This window comes from Psammomys obesus, unplaced genomic scaffold, assembly GCF_907164565.1.
Source record: "Psammomys obesus unplaced genomic scaffold, mPsaObe1.curated_primary_1811, whole genome shotgun sequence".
Lineage (NCBI taxonomy): Eukaryota > Metazoa > Chordata > Mammalia > Rodentia > Muridae > Psammomys > Psammomys obesus.
The window spans coordinates 17,557,958-17,577,797 of NW_026585580.1; the positions used below are offsets into that span (position 1 = coordinate 17,557,958).

The following is a 19,840-nucleotide window of genomic DNA, read 5'->3' on the forward strand; positions in this document are numbered from 1 at the left end:
GTGTGGTGCCCAGATGTGCATGAGGGCAAAACACCCAGACAAATGAAAGAATTAAAAAAACAAGGCTTCCAAAGCAAAACTTGGTGCTCTGTTGTCCTTCAAACCTGGGAGCTGAGGCTCTCTTCTCATCCTTGGTCATCCTTCCTGGTTGCTTCACGGTTAACATCTGAGATTTTAGCTCTGAGAAATGAGAACAAGGGACGTGAATTCCATCTTATCAGGGATAGGACTCTGTTCATCTTTGCTTGATATTAATTTTCTCACCATTTATTTTCTTCAGACTTTCAGTGAGATGAATTTAAACATTACCGTCTTTTAAAAATGTTATTTTGTAATATTGTTTTGTTTGCATTCATTTTGGTTTTATTAGTTCCACGAGGCTGTTTTCATGCAACATAGTGTGCTTTGAGCTTGTTCCCTAGGTACTTCACTCTCTCCCCATCTTCCACCCGCTTACTCATCAGTCCTCTCTGCTGCCTCGGCAGGGTTGTCCAACCTTTCGGCTTCTTTGGGCTGTGTTGTCATCCCCAATGTTCATGCCCAAGAACACACAACTGGTTTATTAAAAAATAAATCTGAGCTTTTTAAATAAGTTTATAATTTTGTGTTGGAGTGAGTTCACAGCTAGCCTGGGCCACATGTGTGCTGAGGAGTGTGTGTCAGACACTTCTGACACAATATCATCTCTAATTATATATAAATATATAATATTTGCCTTCATGTATCTATAAAGACCAGAACTCACAAATGAGGGAAAACCTGACACTGGCTTTTAATTCACTTACTATTATCTCCAATTGCATTCATTTTCTTACAAACAATATAATTTTGCTCTTATTTATGGGAGGAAAAGTCCTAATGTCTGCTTTATCTGCACAAGAGACATGTAAAGAGTCCATGGTGAGTATGTCCCATAGGTTAGTGTGAATCCTGCTACATTCAGCACCCATGTGCAAGCATCAGTGATGTGTGGGCTTGAAGTCCTTCAGGCACGTGCACAGAAGTGTCATAGTTGGTGGTCACTCGGTGGGTGTATTTTTAGTGTTTTGAGGAATCCCCTTGTGGACTTTCATAGTAGTTAGCCTAGTTTGCATTCACTCAGCAGTATATTGGGGTTTCCTTCAGACCTGGTCCTTGTGAGACCAATACTTGTGTATTTGATTTCATGATGTGCTATTCTGGCTATGGTGAGATAGAATCCCAGTGCAGTTTTTATTTGTAAAACTTTGATTGTTTGAGGCCAGTCGGTTCCTTTCATTAGCCGGTGTATTGGTTGTGTTGTTTGCTTTTTGCTGTTTGGGGCTCTGAGTTCTTTGTATAGCTGGCTCTGCACCCTCTGCTGGAGGCTATCTCTTCCCTGGGTTGCTTCCTTGTGTCAATTTCATTTGTCGACTGTTGGCTATTTCTTGAGCAACTGAAGTCCTATGCAGAAAGTGTTCTTTCCTGTGTATTGAAGTATCCTCCCCTCCCCAGCTCCCCTTCCTCCATTCCCCTCCTCCTCTTCCTCCTCCACTTCCCCCACTGCTGTCTTTAGCACTTTCAGGGTATCGGATGCTACATTAAGGTCTTTGATCCATTTTCTGTTCACATTCATGAAGGGTGAGAGATCAGGACTTTTATTGTTCAGTGCACAAATGTTCCGTTTGGCCAGCATCATTTGCAAGGAGGCTTTTTTCCACTTCATTGTATAATTTCAGCATCCTTGTCGCCCGGTCTTCTGTCCTGTTGAACTGCACATGCCTTTGGTGCTGCTGCAAAGACAGCACATCTCCTACCTTAATGTTCTTTGCTGTCTTCACTAGTGACAGCTTCCACCTGAGAGTTTTGTTGTTTGTTGTTTTAAGATCAATCTCACGTGGGCTAGGCAGCCTTGCGCTTTGTACACAGCTGAAGTTGCTCCTGAGTCTCCAGCCTCCTCCTCCCAAGTGCTGTGATTACAGGTGTTCACGGCTTCCCTCCACCTAGAGTCTTTAGCTTCTTACAGTTGAACTCTAAAAGGAACTCCTGTGTGTATTCTTGTTATGTCTTGTTATCTACATGGTTCCGTAACAGCAATCAAACTACACGGTGTGTCCTCTCTGGTATCTGGCCTCCTCCTTTACGAGACATTCTTACGCCTTTGTGTCCCATTACCGGGATTTACAGTCTCATTCTGTGATTCATTCGCAGTGCAATACAGTCAGATGGTGGTGTGTACGGCCATGACTCAGAGCAAGCGTTACATCAGATCTTTACGAAGTCATGGCTCTTCCATAGTGTTCTCCAGGTATGGCCTGCCTGCCATTTCTTCGAGGTAAATCGTTAGGCAGAGCAACGTTGTTCCATAACATTCAGATTGGTATTTTCTGTCTCTCTTTCTGTGGCTTTCCACATGAGTAGTAACCCCCTCAATATCCAGTAGATTGAACTAAAATGCGGGCACATCTTTGACCACCGCCATCTCAGGACTCTCCAGGCCAGTGTCCTATTAAGTTGAAACATATCCAGACTCACCCATCTGACCCACTGTGGTGCTCACCTCCCTCTTGATGCGGGCCCCTTCCCGATCACTCAAAGATACTCTGATAGCAGCCAAAATAGAGCAGCACAATCATGAATCCAGCCGCACGCGCCTCTGCTCATGAGCCTTCTAAGGCTCCTCATCGCTCTCAGAGCAGAACTGCAGTCTTTTCTCTGGCCACAGAATTGGCATGTTCTGGCATTTTCTTGTTCTCCTCTTTCTTCCGTGCTTTTCTCTGCTGAGTTCCTGCCAGACTGGCCTGGTTGACCAGAAGGCCCCCAGCCCCAAGGTCTCCGTCCTTGTTCTTTTCATTAATGTTTTGAAAAGTACTTGTACCATGTTTTGACTCCTTCACGTCACTGGGGAATTTTGTCTTTTCCTGACCACACAGATATGAAATATCCATCAGAAGGACTCCCTCATCTTTCTCTTCTTTCCTCTATGAGCTCATTATCACCTGCTTTTGTAGATGCATTTAACTTGTGTTTCTTACCGTTGGATGGCCACGATTCCCCTCATGCCACCTATAATCCCCTCATGTCACCTAGTGTGTGAAAGGGTCTCAAGAAATGTAGCTCGAATAAAAAATAATAATTTAATGGGTAATGATTTCTGCTTCCTTCAGTTTTTTCCCCATTACACGGAATGCCATAATAAATATCCTCAGGGCAATATTCTGTGACTTTTCAATCATATAAGCACATTCTCTGAAGAGACAGAGCTCTTTATTATTGGACAGCCCCTTTTTGTTACTCAGGGGTCATTCTGTCATGAAGTCCTCCTTGCGCTGAGACCTTCTTCCATGGGACTGTGCCTGGGCTGCAGAGAGCCTGGGTTATGCTGTAACAGTTTGATCTTATGTTTATAGACAACTTTTCTCTTTATGCTGATAGGTAATCATATCCATTTGTGTTACCGCCTGGGAAGTTTTGATTTTCTCACTTCTAAATTCTGACCTCTGGTTTCTTAGAAGGGACCTCCCTCTGTTTCTCCATGGATGAAGACAAGGTGATGCCAAGAGTTTTCTACTAGTTTTCACTTGCAGAGATGGTAGAGAGATGGATCACGAGTTGTTTCCTCTCTTTGGTGTGGTGTGGGTCCTTGCTGCTTGATTGCAGCCCCCCTCCCCTCCCAACTGGCCACAACACACACTCTTCTGGACCGGGACTTTCCTAGAGACTTCCTAGGACTGAAAAAAAATTCTCATTGATCAATCTTAATGGCACTTTCACTCATGACGCTTTCTTGAGTGTCCTCATTTGACTTCCTTCCTACTTCTACTTTTTATCTCTTACATGATGGCATCGATTGTTGTCTTTCTTCTATCATAAACTATTATGACCACATCTTATCTGCTGGACTAGAGATATGCGCACTGAATACATGTTACATTTGTGAGCCAACTCATCCAACCCTCAGCTACAGAAAGTGATCAATAAAATCTACGATTAAGGGTCTAACTCTTGTCTTTGTGCCTTTCTAAAGTCCAACCTGGGTGGACAATCCATTAGCTTTCCTTTCCTATAAATGGTCAAGCCACCTGGAAAAATAAATAGCATATAAGTTCTACTCTAGATAATTTCAACAATGTTTGGTGCTTCACTTATATTCTCAAAGTTTGCAATAATTTTATTATGACGAGTGTTTCGTAAGCCCAGTGGGAGGAGCCTTCAATTAAAAGAAAGCTTGTGCACATAGAGCTGTACTGTTTTTGATGGGGTGATTGTTAATTCATCTTTCAGCCTTAGCCTATGACTAAATGTTATAACAAGTCTACACTCCTAATAGTAATTTTTAATATGTCAGTTGATTATTCTTTATTTATTGAATTTAATGTATTTCATATATTATGTGTTTAATGTCTTAACTATTTAAATTAGTAGTTTAATTAATATGGTTTACTTTCAGAAATACATTCTACTCTGTTTTTTACTTTAATTATATTATGAGAATTTGTTGATTATGTATGACTAAACATCTGATTAAAAAAATCATGCTCCTATCTTGTGTTTATTATGTCTGGCTAATTGCTCACTGCAGTTGTTCTAGAGGTATGTATTTAGTTGCTATGTGAATGGGAATACTTTACAAATAAACATGTTTTATGTTGAGATGGCCTTGCTTATTCCTTTCAGTACCTAAAAACAAGCGTGCACAGCATGTATTCCATGTTCTTCTCTTTCCCTCCAGTCAGAAAGGGCTAGTTTACTGTGACCATTCCTCAGTCTGAGGATCACCAGCCCCAGGACCCAGTGCTGGGTCAGGCGGCCATGATCACTGCATAGTGCCTCCCTGGTATCCATATGTGACTATCCTGTATTAAAGACAAGCTTGACAAATATTTCCTGATCCAATAGATGCTATCCCCTTTAAAATGTAGATCAAAAGTAAAATGAAAGTAGAACGTTTGTATCTGTCTTTAGTTCACTTAATGCATCTCCTCTGAGAGTTTCAATTCCCTCTTCTGCTAACCTCTTGACTCCCTGAGCTGATCACAACCTCTATGTGTGTGTGTGTGTGTGTGTGTGTGTGTGTGTGTGTGTGCGTGAAAGAGAGAGAGAGAGAGAGAGAGAGAGAGAGAGAGAATGTATGTGTGTGTCCGCTCTGCCCACCTTGAGTTGGTTAAAACTGTGTGGTTTGCCAGGCTGATTTTTATTTTGTTGTGGTTTTAGGTTTATTCTCTATGTTTTTCTCTGATTCTGACTTTTACATTGTTGCTTTTTAGCAGATCGTGTTATCTGGAAGCTTCCTGTATTTTTTTCTGTCATTGGCCACTTCCCAGAATTTGATAAGCAGGTTATTGTAGCTACAGTGAGAAAAGAAAGTAAATTAATCTCAGTGATTTTATTTTCATGCAGACGTTTAGTTTTTAAGCTCAGTTTATTTCTAGACTTGTATGTGGAGAGAAATTGAATTTATGTCACTCTCGGGGAGGAGTTTTTTCACACTGTATTTTTATGTGAGTCTTCTATTCTCCCACTGAGATTTGTCACAATAAAAATAAAACAATAAAAATTTAAAGCGCTCTCATTGCAGAATTTTATATGCTGTAATAAAAACTGAATAAAAAGAAGTACAATGCCCCTGAAACAATGAACAGGAGTTACCAGGAACTATAAATAGCCTGCCTGGGTATGTAGGCACACAGCAGCCTGGGCTCCAAAGGTGACCCGCGGTTTGGCTTTGTATGGCCTGTGGGCTGGGGATCATTTCTAACTGATTAAAGCCAAATATAAATAAAAACATGGCAGCATGAAGCACTGTACAGGACTCTTGTTCCAATGTTCATGAAGAAAGTTTCACTGAAACAAAGCCAGAGGAGAGCGCTTTGCTGTCACCAACAACTCGTTGCTTCATCTGCACAGTAAAGACCAACTAAAACATGGTCTGAAAGTGCAGACTGCGTTCAGTGTGGCTGTGCCCTGGACATCTCAGCCGCTCTCTGCCCTGCACAGCTCTGCAGCTGCTCCTGTCCGCCTCATAAAAATCACCAGGCCTTTCGTTTGGGGTTTCTCTGCAATGACTGGTACCTTTCCTAATCACACGAGGGAACTGAACACGCAGACACAGTCACTTCTGCCCTATGAAGTTAGCTTCACCTTCACGAAATACCCGGAGAGTGAAACACATGTATACACGTTTGTGAATGGTGATTTTTTTTTATCTGAGAATAGTGACATTAAAGAAGCCAGCTTCAAAAAAAAAAAAAAAATACACAAAAAGCTATAAAAACGTATCCATGTTGCTGACCAGCTGGTTCCGGGTGCTCACCAAAGCGTAGGTGTGGGAACACAAAGTCTCATCTGCCTACCGGAGAGTCACGAGCAAGCACTCTTCATGCCTCTGCTTCTGCTTCCCGAAGGACCCCAAGCTGAGTTGCTGGTGACTGCTCGTCACTTAGTCCTGTGCTAATCATGGAACAACTGGGCAGATTTAGTAGCCACTGTCCTATTTCAGGAAAGGGTCACTCAGATCCATTTTGACGGACTTAAGCATTTAGAAACAAATCAAAAATGTTTTTTTTTTTTCAAAATATAAATTTTCAGTTGGCTCACAAGTGTTCCTGTTAGATGCTGTCGGTCTGTTGGTTCCCGGTGTCACCTTTGCTCCTGTAAACCTTCTCCCTCCTCCTTGGCCCTTTGTCCTGCTGATCTGATTGCTCCCTTCGTTTACTCTGCTTGGTTCTGTTTGCTTCTCCATTGCTCTCTCCTGTTGGCTAAGGTCTTGGTCAGACCCTGGCACATCACATGACCATGGCAAGCATTACCATCTGGGTATGTAGATACCATCTTTGTCCCTTCCTCAGCCCATATGTCATTTCCCATCCTCCACTCAGAGGCCTTAGAAGGTGCTTTCCACACGGAGAAGACCGCACTTCTGTCTGTGAGAGAGACCCAGGTCCCAGAGGCTGCGTTAGAGAAGAGACAGGGAGCATCAAGAATAGGAGTGGGCGCCTCTGAAAACAGGTCTCCTCCAGTTCTGCTCTGCTGCCAGGGTTTGTTGTGTTTGTCTGCATATCATTGCAAGTGTTTTCTCTGGCTTTTTCCAATGAAGTGGAGGAGGCAGCTCAACTCCAGGGCACTGGAGACTGTCAGTGCCGTGACATGCAGTCAGTAATTCGACTGCCACTGAGGATGTTTCCCTGGGAGGCGGAGATCTCAGCACCCCACAGATGAGAAGGTGGGGCCTGGCTGTACTGGTCACCCAACCGTAGTCACAGACAGAGAGTGGGACCGCTGCATTCAGGCTGGCACAGTAGCCCGGTATGGCAACTTTGGAGGCCCATGGCTCAGCTCGGGGCTGAGTTCCAGGAGGATTCTGGGTTCTCCAGGAGGCTGTCGTTGGCATGTTGTTTTCGTACAGGAAACACTGGCTGTAAAAGGAGGCGGCAAGCAAGAAGATAGGGTTTGGAGGACTTTTTATTCTGTTTGACATGTGGCCAGTGGGCCAGAGGCCATGGGCAGAGGACAGCTGCAGCCACTGGCTACATTAATCCCACTTATTACTGCAGCCTGCTGAGTGTGGTAACGGAGCCAGGGAGAGCTGACGGCTTGCATGCCCCGCATGCGGATGTTCACTTTATTGTGTGGAAATTACTATTTTATATTCCTCCAAATTCTATTGCTTCAGCTCATGGAGTGTTCCATGCTGTGGTTTTCATCCTGTTTGTGCGAGAGTTTCGCTTACTAAAAGAACTGTGGCGACGAGTCTCCGGGAGTGTGTTCTGTCACTCCCAAACCCCTTTCGTGTAACTCTGACACCGTCCTGTCTTATCTTGTCCCTGTTGCTGCAGCGATGCCATAGGCCGGGCACTTTAGAAGGGAAAACGTTTGTTTTCTCATGTTTTGAATGCTGGAGTCTAAGGCTAAGGGGTCAGACTTTGTCCTCTAATGTCACTGTCACAGGCAGGAGGCAGAAGGGCAAGGGAGGGAGGACAGGATCTCCTGAACACTGCCAGAGGCCTGTTCTTTAGCTCACAGAGTGAGCTTGGAGACCGGCAAGTCTCATGTTTCCAAAAGGCTTCCTATATGTTCTATCCACAAACGCTGCAGACAGTGAAGGGTGAACAAAGGGGAACCTGTGTACATGGGAAAGAAACTTGAACAAGGGAGAGGGTGACTGTATGGGTGGTCATCCAAACCAAAGAATGAGGAGGAGGAAGAGGAGGAGGGGGGAGGAGGGGAGGAAAAGGAGAAGGAAAAGGAGACAAAGAAGAGGAGGAGAAGGAAAATGAGAAGAAGAGGAGGAAGAGGAGAAGGAGAAGAAGGAAGAAGAAGCAGGGGGAAGTAGCAGAAGAAGAAGAAGAAGAAAATAAAGAATAAGGAGAAGTAGAAGGAGAAGAAGAGGAGGAGGAGGAAGAAGCAGCAGCAGCAGCAGCAGCAGCTCTGGCTATTTGGTGTTGAGCGATCAGAGTGGCACTGTCCTCAGCTCTCAGGCAGGTCATGGGTCATGAGCTGTGAGCAGCTCTTCCTGGAACAAGTCTACCGAGAGAGTAGATCTCAGAGCCTGTGGGTCTCACAGGGCAGGAAAGTCTATTCGGCAGCGAGAACAGATTCCTCTCTGGAACACTGAGGGAGGAAGGAGTCTACCGTCCTTCAGCCACAGGTTGAGTTTTGAGGGTAGGCCTCTCGGGGTCTCAAAGTCCAGAGCGGTCTTTCTGTTTCCACAAGTCTTTCTATCAAGGGCGCCATGTTTACAGCTGCAGGTAGCAGCACTGAGCACTGCGTGTTACACAGATGCAGGCAGGTAGCCGTGTTGACCTCATGTGTGGAGAGAAATGAAGTGTAGAAATAAGAGCAATGAGGAAAGCGCTGTTAGCAGCGTCTCTGTCACCCCGTCTGTCACAAACATCTGTTGTGGCCACCATTTTCCGTTACTGTGGTGACTCTCTGGTCATCTTTGCACCAGTACTGTCACAATCTCCTGAAGTTTCACGCTCTTCTGAAGCTTCAGAAGAACATCATTGCTAAGGCTGTCCAGGGCATCGGTTCCCAGTTTAATTGTCACTGTCTCAACCATCTCTCAAACGCCCCTCCTCTTCATTCTGTCATAGTGAATTTGGGAGGGTTTGGGCCCATTCAAGCTACAGCCTTTTCATATTCTCCTACGGTTCTAAGTATCTGAAGCGTCTCAGGGTGACATACTGTTAGCTCGCAATCCCAGGCTCTCCTCAAGCCCCTTCAGTTGCCGTCTGTGGACTAAGTCAGCTCTGTGCTGACCTCATGTGCCCATCCAGTCAGCCCTCCCCCACCTTCTCCTGCCACAGCCTCTGCTCAGGTGCACTCCGTGTTAAATGGTCACTGGGATCCTGCGTGGAACTGTTGAGAGCGACTCCCTTCCCTCCCTTCCTTCCCTGCTCCTAGCTTAGGCTGTGAGGTCTGCGCAGTCCTGGCTCCTCTGGGTGTTTCCCTTAGCAGATGGCTTCCTCCTCTGTATTCCCCTGGCTCTTGGTTAGGTCTCGAGCCTCCCTTGTATCGGACTGGAGTAACTCACAGACACGCTTGTGTGTCGGCTTGCTCGGGAACTCCTCCAGAGGCGGCAGTTGTGTGTGCGCGTCCTCCGCAAACCAGCTACTTGACACTCGCGATCAGCTGAGCTGGTTTTCTCTTACAGAACCCACATCTCAAAAGCTAAGCACATTTGGCATCAAATGAAGGGATCTGAGACTAGAGACAAGGAAAATACTAATCTCTATCTGCAGCACCTCGGTGATCAACGAGACAGCGCGTGGCCAGACCACCGTGGGGAGACCCTGGAGTGCTCCATGCATCGGCTGTCACTTCAGTTTCCAAAAGCATAAAAATAACTGCCCTGTCCTCCTACTGGGGTTTTGGTAGTAGGAAGTGAAAAGTTACAGCTGAAGATGTTCTGAGCAAAATTAAATTGTTTTCAGTATAGAACTGCTTTGCTTTGGACCAGGGAGAGAGCACCATTAAGAAAGTGCTTGCCAGCCAGTCCTGATGAGACCTGATAGGCTGGGGTCAGATAGAAGGGGAGAAGGACCTCCCCTAACAGTGGATTGGGGAAGGGGCATTGGAGGAGAAGAAGGAGGAGACTACAGCTTGGATACAAGTGAATAAATTGTAATAAATTTTAAAAAAAGAAAATAAAAAAGAAAGTGCTTGCCGTCCCAACATGCGAACTGATACTCTGAACCCAGAGTAGAAAGCTGAGTGTATTGGCTCGTGCTTGTAGTCAGTTGGGGAAGCTGATGGAACTCTGGGATGCATGGTTCAGTTAACCAGTCCTTGCTAGTTACAAACAAACAGACAACAATCATCCTAAAGTAACAACCAAAAGAAATAAACAAAATAAGCGTGGCCAGCTCATCCCTAGGAACGCCACCAGAGGTGTTCGCTGGCCTGCACAGGAGCCTCCCAGGAAAGGCAAGAAAAAAAGCTACTTCCTTCTCCTGGTGTGCCTCTACCACAGAGAACACCTGAGCCCAAGGCTGTGCAGAGAAAAGGGAGGGGGATGCTGATTGCACAAACAGAAGCAAACATGTGTACTGGCATCCCACAAAGAGATGCGCTTGCACACACAGGAACATGGATCTCTCTCTCTCTCTCTCTCTCTCTCTCTCTCTCTCTCTCTCTCACACACACACACACACACACAAACACACACACACACACACACACTGACTTGTTTTATTCTATCTCCGAAGTCCTAGTATTTAAGAAAAGCTTAATAAGGGTAAAGAACCTGCCACGTTACACCATATAAACACTGGATATCTATAGCGTTTTGATTTCTAGCTTAAAAGTCGGTTTGTGCCTCAATAGTATTTCCGGCACTTACATACATCAGCAAGCTAACTTGTTTAAAGTGGGCTATTTTGCACGCCAAGTGTGGTGATCTTGTGAATCTGAAGTTCTGCCCACTGTTTCCGTGGGAACTACCGTCCTTCTCGGCGCCTGCATGACCCAGTGTCTGTGCTTCTTGCCAACAGGGTTCCACCTGTACCACAAGCTGCCCACGATCGTGCCTGAGAGCTGCCTGCTCATCATGGTGGGACTCCTGCTGGGGGGGATCATCTTTGGGGTGGACGAGAAGTCCCCCCCGGCAATGAAGACGGACGTGTTTTTCCTCTACCTCCTGCCGCCCATCGTGCTGGATGCCGGCTACTTCATGCCCACGAGGCCGTTCTTTGAGAACTTCGGCACCATCTTCTGGTACGCCGTGGTGGGCACCCTATGGAACTCCATCGGCATCGGCGTGTCTTTGTTCGGCATCTGCCAGATTGAGGCCTTCGGCCTGGGTGACATCACGCTGCTGCAGAGCCTGCTGTTCGGCAGCCTGATCTCGGCCGTGGACCCCGTGGCCGTGCTCGCGGTCTTTGAGAACATTCATGTCAACGAGCAGCTCTACATCCTGGTGTTCGGCGAGTCTCTGCTCAACGACGCAGTCACGGTGGTGAGCACACGGTGCCTGGAGCACCGCTGAGCGTGTGGGAGCCTCCTGCCACACACGAGGCTCTCCAAGGCTGGAGGGCGAGTGTCAAGTGCTGTGATGCCAAGGGCAGGGAGGCGTCCCTCCCCTCCCCCCTTCCTGCAGCAGTGGGCGGTAGATGCTGTGGCGGACATCAGCCGGCTTCCCTCCAAGTCAAATCGTTTCTGCTCCGGTCTGTCCCCAGATAGTGCCAGGCACATAGGCTGACGGCTCAGGCCCCCTGACTGTGTCCTACTCAGCTTCACACGGTGATAGCAAAGCTCAGTGGCTTGTAATTTTGACTAGTGGGCCGTACTGCAGAGTTCCCACACCTTCCCCTGGCTGGAGTAGCTCACAAAGCTCAGATACATTTGTTTAGTATCCCAGTACTGCGAAGGATACAGATGAAGGGCTGTGTCAGGCAAGACATGGGGAAAGGGCATAAGCTTCCGTATCCCCTCCAACACATCAGACTCCTACACAGCCAGCTATCCAGATGCCCCTTGCACCCGTCTGTCCCTTTGGGTTCTTTTTGCACAGATATGATTGATTACATCATTGGACAGAGGTTATAAATTTAACCTTCCACCCTCACCCTTCCCTGAGGATGAAAGTCTCAACTGTTTTGAACCCTGCTTTGGTCTTTTCAGGGGCCAGATCCCATCTTGCTGAATCTGCCAGCCATCCGCCAGTCACCAGCACACAAGGACTCTTGGCACTGAAAAAGAGTCTAAGGATTTGAGCAGCTAGATGTCTGGGAAAGGGTGGGAAGATTGGGTACATATTTCACAGTATCAGAGCCCTTACCTTGGATTAATGCTCTTACGTTGTGATCTTGAAACTCTTAATACACACTTTAATCAGTTCCCTGTATTTTATTTATTAGAGCATAATTGGATCCTCGTTTTTACTTTGCACTGGCTCCCACAGAGAGTGTGTGGCTGCCACTGTCACAAAATACAAAGCACAAACGTAAGGTTAAGAAGCACAGAGGTGATTGTGGCCATTGTGTCTCTGATGGCTTCCCACTCTGATTTGTTTAAATTAATGGTGTTTGATAATAACTTAAGAGATGTAGGTCCCTGTGAAAGTGATGCTATATACACATATGTATGTGTGTGTGCAGAGAAGTGATGTTTTAGTGTTTACTAGGGAACATTCTCCCTGGGAACAGTTTGTCTGCTGCTGATGGTGGTAGAGAAATCTTTTCTCGTGTGCTCACTTTCTGCCACTAAAGCAGCACACCAATGGCCCTCATCATGTCCCCACAGACAGAGCACACCCCTGGCCATATTGCTATAGGCAGATTACTTTATATATAAAGCGCTAACTATTTTAGTTCTCTCTTAATTGCTTCATATGGAGGCAAAAGCTGTTGTGACCTTTGCTTTAGCAGATTTTACTTCTGAACTCAGGCCGTGGGTGGGTGGTGGGTGAGGAAGGAGGAGGACCTGCCCGTGATGCCAGGACCCTCAGTGAGCTCTCCCTGCAGTGGTTACAGCCCGGCAGTCCTGACACTGTAACCAGCTGCTCTGCACTAGTGAGGGTAACAGGAACGTAGCTCCTGACTCCTAGTGAACAGCTCTCTCATGCTCAGCTCTTCAGACAACCCACGAAGAAGGCATTGTCACTCGGTAGATGAAACTGAGGTGAACAGACTAAAGTGTGTTCAGTTCACGTAACTTTCAGGACTCTCCCACTAGCTCCTACCCTCCCAATGTCATCGATGACTCATTTGATAGTGGGCATGGATGGAAACAAGCATGATTCTCTGTTACATTTTACAGCAAGAGCAGATCCTTGGACTAAATAGAGAGTGTGTATTTTTAACCTGGAGAGTTAAAGCATATGGATGTTCATTAAATCTAGGTGGAAATTATTATGGAGAGAATAATCTTATAGTTAATAAGTCATACAATTTTAGAAGAGCTTCTAAGTCTGGTATTTTTAAGACAGCAAGTTAACTTACTCAAATAACCAAACTCAATTCATACATCCTATTATTTATTAACAGCGATTGGTCATTAACTTTCAACATTAAATTTTAACTAGGAAACTGCCACCATGGTAAAGACATTTAATAACTCGTTCTAACTTCCTCGGCTTCTGGTTCTCCACTGGGCTTGGATTTACATGTACATTTGCCCTTGCTAGAGGAGACTGTGGATGTGGAACTGGTGGAGTGAATCTGCTTAACGAAAAAGAAACCTTAGAAGGGAGTAAGGACACCCCTTGCTGGATTCCTTCCAAGGAGCCCCAGAAAGTCAGGTTGGCTTCAGAATGACAAGCAGTTTACAGGGCCTTCCTACCACCCAGCAATCTCCTCAGTCCAGTTTACTCTGAGTTTTTCCAGTTTCAGCAAAGGATCCAGATAACTCACTATTGCAAGTGTGGAGATTCAGAGGTGTATATTCGGCACTTGGCCTCAAGGAGACACAGCCACGAGCCATTCTGTGGATGGAGATGGTGGCTACCCCAGGGAGAGCTAGAGAGGGACAGAGAAAGCTGCCGGTAAAGGTGGAAGCTCTTGTCCATGGCCAGAACTGGGAAGTCAGGACATGGTTTTCTCTGGAAGACCACGCATGGGCTTGCGGGCTCCCTTAAAACTCTCATGGAATATCAGAATCGTCCCCCAGGCTTGCCTACACGATGGCGGCAAAGGATAAACTCCTTGGTGTTTCTTTCACAGAATCGACTAAACGTCGCACTGAGCTGCATCTAAGTTAGGGGCCGCGAGTGACGGTGGGAGCAGGGGGAGCACTCATTGTCTTCTACAGCTTCCCGAAAAGGACAGCGGTGTGGGCGTTCTACCGAAGACCCTTTGACCCAATCCCAGGGTCCTATTGCTAGGGAAGGGTTCAGAAACGTGTGGAATCTGAAAAGGCGTGAAAATATAGATCCCGCTGCTTATAGATGACTCTATAATAGGACCATATGAGATGAGTGTGTTGTCACAGCAGCCTAAGTTTCCGTTCCCTGTGGCTTCTGAGCAGTGGTGACCTCAGTGGTGACCTGAGCAGGGCGTGGCAGGCCAGCATTTAAAAATGCCCCTCCAAGCAGTAGCGGAAAGAATAACGTTTAAGGAATAACTTGGCTGAAAGCTTTGCAGTCTTCTCTTTTTATTTCTGACAAGACACCAAGAATTTTTGCCAAATAATTTGTTTATTTAAAGCCACAGTATTATTATATGTGGCAAATAACTACAGGGAAATTTCTTCTGGCATAGAACAGATCTCCTTGCAATATAGGGAGAACTAGGAATATTTTTATTCCTTCTCATGTGTATGCATGTGATATGCCTGTGTGTGCATGTATGTTTGTGTGTGTGTGTGTGCATGTTTGTGTGTATGTGCATGTATGCGTGTTCTCGTGTACGTCTGTGGTAGTGTATGGGTGTGCGCATGAGGAGGCCAGAGGTTAACATCGGCCTTTCCACCTTACTCACTGAAGCAGGGTCTTGAAGCTGGACGGAGAGTTGGGTAACACGGGCTGGCTTCTGAGATCCCTGTCTGTTTGCCCTGAGATGACAGGATTTGCGGGGGTCTGGGACTCCGACCCTTGACCCTCAGGCTTGAGTGACCCACTCTGTGCTTTCTCACCCCCCAGGTCCTGTACAACTTGTTCAAGTCCTTCTGTCAGATGAAAACCATCCAACCCATCGACGTGTTCGCGGGCATTGCCAACTTCTTCGTGGTGGGCATCGGCGGGGTGCTGATCGGCACCCTGCTGGGCTTTGTAGCCGCCTTCACCACCCGGTTCACACACAACATCCGGGTCATCGAGCCCCTCTTTGTCTTCCTGTACAGCTACCTGTCCTACATCACGGCCGAGATGTTCCACCTCTCCGGCATCATGGCGTGAGTGTCCCTGGCCAGCCGCCCCCATTCTCGAGTTTCCAAGGCATGAACACTAACTGAGTTGTGTGAGAGACTAGATGTTCTCACTCTGACAACAACTAGAGTGTGATTTCTTTCGTTACACTTAAGTGAAAGCATCTACTATCCAAGTTTATGCTCATGCGATCTGGAGCTGACGTGGAAAAGGTGCTAAAATCTGCACTCGAGTTTCCTATGAAAGGCGATGAGCCTGATTGTTGATCTGAATCTCACACCGGTGTCTCAGAGTCTCATCCCCGGGCTCCATGCGGGAGGTCACAAAATATTCCAACGAGGCTGCACCGCCTAAGCGGCCCAGGGCGTGGTAGGGCAGTTCATGGGAGCCTGTTTGAGCAGTCTCCTGCACAGGAGGCTTGTCGGTAACAGTTTAAACCCATTCAGTCAATACAGGATGCAACGGGTAAGCTCCTGAAATTTCAGATAGATTATTTTAAATATGGAACTTGAGTTTTCTGACGCAGAGTTTAAATTATTTTGAAATAAGCAAATAATTATTTCTATAAAATATTTATCACATTAAAATATACACTGTTATATGACAATATAACAATATTATGACATAGAATGGGATATTCTATAACAATACTGTACATTTCTGTATAAAATAAGTCATAACTACTGCTTTGCTAACTAACTCGGAGAAAGCTTGCAAAGGGTGTCCACGCAGGATGCCGAGCGGTGATGTTGGCCTCACACCGTTTTCTCAGGGTGTCCCACTGAAGGAAGCTGGTGGTGGGGAGTTTGTCCCAAACCAGCCCGTTACATGAGGCCAAATTCTCCCTGGGGACAGTGGAAAACACCCAAGGAAAGCAGGAGCAGTGGAACACCTACCGTGGTTTCGCTTCGACGTTCAGTTGCGCCCTGTAAGCTCTAGTCTGTGCGTTAGGCGTGTGGGGAATCTATTTAGAGTTCGCTCTGTGATGTAGGCCACATTCTTTCTGCAGTTTTCGCCCTGACCTGATGCAGGTGGTTCTTTGATTAAACAGAGTCTGGGTTGGTGCCTCTTGGCAGCGCTTTCATTTCAGAAGCAGATGGAGTCTGTGGTGCAAGGAGGCAAAGGCAAGTCAAACGTGCTGTCCTGAAAGCCAGGAGTTAAAGGTTGGGAGGTTTTCCCTTTCAAAGAGAACCTAAATAAAGCACCGTATTAATCCAGTTTGAGCCAGTAATAAAACATTCCTGGCTGCTATTCCAGGGATAGCGTGGCTGTGACTTCCAGCGTCCCCGGGACTCTTAGCAGCACTGAAAACGTGAGATCGCCCGGTTACAAGGTCTGGAAGGCAGCGGGGGCGGGGCCTGCTGTGCAGTTTCTCACACTGCACAGTGAAACAGGCTTATAGGAACCTTGGGTTTCGGAATCTGCCTCTGGACTCTAAATACTGGATGTCTGGAACACTCAACGTAGCCATCAGAAGTTAGCCATTGGGTACAATATTCAAGAGTGGACCCTGAAGACACTGAGTGACTGAAAATGAGGGGGGAAGTGAGCGTGGGAGCGGTGCCAGGGACGTGTGGACACGTTGGGGTTGATCCTTTCCAGGTGGCCACTGACTGAGGACCCCGGACTACCTCATCCACCCTGCACCCAACATAAAAAAGGACTATTAAATCAGAGAGCTCCCTGGGTAAAGGCCCCCGCAGGGCCCTCGCCCTCGGGTTGCCGTGGAAAGGGCAGCTTCCATCAGAGGACCAGCTCTCTCCGAGGAGGGCTTTGGGCTCTCATGTGGCCTGCTCAACGCGGCCTCGCACTTTGAGGGGTTGTCCGTAGGGTGCGTTGGCGAGCACGCTCCTTGACGCTCACTGCACGAGCTCCTGGCTGTAGTTACCGCTTCACCTTGGGACACTGGTCAGGGCAGACATCATATTCACGTCAAGAGGCGTGTGCATGCCCTCCCTTCTTAAAGAACTGACACGTTCTTCTGGACTTAAACTGCGCCGGGCCTAGAAATTATTCTCGTACTTCCCGTTACTTAGACTCTTTCCATTTAAAACAGAACAAAACAAAAAACACAGGAAGTAAAGATGCCAAGGAAGCTGACTGCTGTGCTCTCTGTGTCCTTTGCTGGGGAGACAGTGTCACCCCTGGAATGCAAACAGGCAGGAGGGTAGCCAGGTGGCCTCCATTCTACGGACTCCCCAAGGACTTTTTTTTAACTCTTAGGAAACTCGGTCTACTTTCTCTTTCCGTCCTCCCTGGCTCTCTCCCTAATCTTCTTCCATTCTCTCCCTCCCCATCTTGCCCTTGTGGGCTCCGGCTTTTGGTCCAGGAGTGTGGCCTCAGCTTAACTCTTAAAAAGCCTGTCTTGGACCGAGCTTATGGAATGATCAAGTCCTTAACACGGGAGTCTGGTTGGAAAGAAGCTTCCTCTGCGGAGCAAAAGACAGGGCTTTAGGCTGAAAATAAAACAAAGCTTTCAAGGTGGAAAGCAGAATTCCTGAATTGATTTTAGTGAGAAACCGGAAGCCAGCATCCTCAGGTATTCCAGAAGCTTGTGTCTGCTCTTTGTTGTCATGAGACTGTAGTTTGCCAGGCCCCTCCCCACAGCTATATCACTCTGTGGTGGAGGTAGACCTCTGCTGTCCCCTGACCTCCACTGGGCAGCCTTACACTCAGATTCAGATTTCCTTTGCGGTCTTGCCTAATGCTTTGTCACTTGATTGAATGTGAAAGTAATATTTCTGCCTATATTCCCCTATTTTTTCAGGTGGGACCTAGGTGTGCTGTGGTGTGTGTGTGTGTGTGTGTGTGTGTGTGTGTGTGTGTGTGTAGGATGCATCTTTGTCTAGGTGGTTCAGAGTTTATTTCCCACGACACTAGGCCTAAAGTAACAGGAAGGCTTTCATATCACCGTCTACCCAAGAAATGGTATGTAGCAATAGCTCTGGACACTTTTCATCCTCAAAGCACCACTGAAGTGGACAGAGAGACAATGAACAGGTTTTTTAGGAGTTAAAAACTCTTGGCTTCGTGCATGTGTCTTAAACTTTATGTTCAGAGCACGCTCACTGATGGCCTCCCTGGTGATGGGGAGGATACCTTCTTTCCTCAAGGGCTCTGACTGATGCTCTGAGTCTCTCCTAAAATCACATCCATTTAAAAACTGACCTTTTGTGGAAGTTTGTGAGCTCCCTTTGGATGCCAGTTTCTGATCCTTCACTTGTACCTCACACAAACCCCTGGGGTCTGATAAACACGCTATCACTGGAGAGAGGTGCTTGGCTTCTATTGTAGTTTGCAGCCCACTGAGAAAGGATGGCTTCTCCACCCCCCAGGTTCCAGGAATTTCAGAAATACTTCACTTCTTCAAGGAGGAGAGTTGATGTTCAGTGTTTTCTTCCTTTTTAATAGGTTAACAATTTCATAGAGATTCCTCTGAAGGATACTTCCTAAATATTTTCTGTTGATTGTTTCAATTCTTGCAACCACTTTAATTGCAAAGGAAGTAGGAAGTGGGAGCTTTTAAAGCATTATTTAATGAATGTGTACATTGAGGCCCAAACTTGGCTGCAGGCTGTCTTGGTGGGTAGTTATAGCTGTACTCTGACTTTCTAGAGGCTGGGCCAGCCCAGGTAATGTTAACAAAAATGGGAAAGGAAGAAAAAACGTGAAAAAGAAAGAAAAGGGAGTCAGTAGAACTCAGGTGTTTCTAGAATGTTCGACTCATTACTGAGGTGTAGGTGCTGGTTCTGCCTGTGGCTGAGGTGGTCATGGCTGGGGTGAGAATCCTGTTCTCTCTTCTTATTTTCCTTTGTGTGGTTGACAGTTGTCGTTTGCCTTACCCTTTGAGAGGGATGAGAAAGCTTATCTTCATTTGCTGTATTATACTGTGTCCGAGTCCTTTATTAGTTCCTCGGTAGGGTGCTAGGTCAACAATGACATATGTTGTTCTCAGAGGATATCATTTATTCTGTCAAATGGTGAAACTGAGCAGATCAAGGTCCCAAAAGGCCTTGGTAAGGTGGGGTTTAGCTCCTTTAATTGTAGGTGAAAATGACTGACAGAATTGTGTTGGTGATTTGTTGGTTTGCACCAAATCTGAAGTGGAAAGAACGATGCTGCAGAAGGTTTGGGTCAGTTAAGCTGTGAGCTGGTTTGAGTGACTGGTTAGGGCCATGGGCTTTCCTGGTGAAGGACAACTGTGGGCCGCAGCTGCTCCCTCCTCTTTCTTCACCGTGCTCTGCAGCTCCGGGAGCTTAGCACTTTGACACTCACGAATAGAAAGTCATTTTTCTGCTGAGAAGGTCTGCTGCTGTTGTCAGAAAATGTAAAATCCTAAGAAACTCAGGACACCATAGAGCTCTCAAAACTCATTGCACAAGACATCACAATTACGCTGCATTTCAGATGGGAAAAGCATCTTGATCATCCAGGTACCAATAGAAAGACAGAGTCGGCTGGAAGGACTCAGACACCAAGCCTGGAGCCCAGGTCTCCAATGTCGTGGTGTTGCACTTTTCCCTGGGTAACTATGACTTACAACACACACACACACACACACACACACACACACACACA

At 46.5% G+C, this 19,840-nt stretch overlaps 1 protein-coding gene across 1 annotated transcript in view; it reads left to right on the forward strand.

Moving 5' to 3' along the window:
- The window catches only part of Slc9a2 (solute carrier family 9 member A2), a 78,300-nt gene that overhangs the window by 20,990 nt on the left and 37,470 nt on the right, over positions 1-19,840 (forward strand). Inside the window, exons 2-3 of the mRNA XM_055607632.1 lie at positions 10,953-11,416; positions 15,038-15,288. Coding sequence (XP_055463607.1) covers positions 10,953-11,416; positions 15,038-15,288 — 715 coding nt within the window. The remainder of the gene's footprint in view (positions 1-10,952; positions 11,417-15,037; positions 15,289-19,840) is intronic.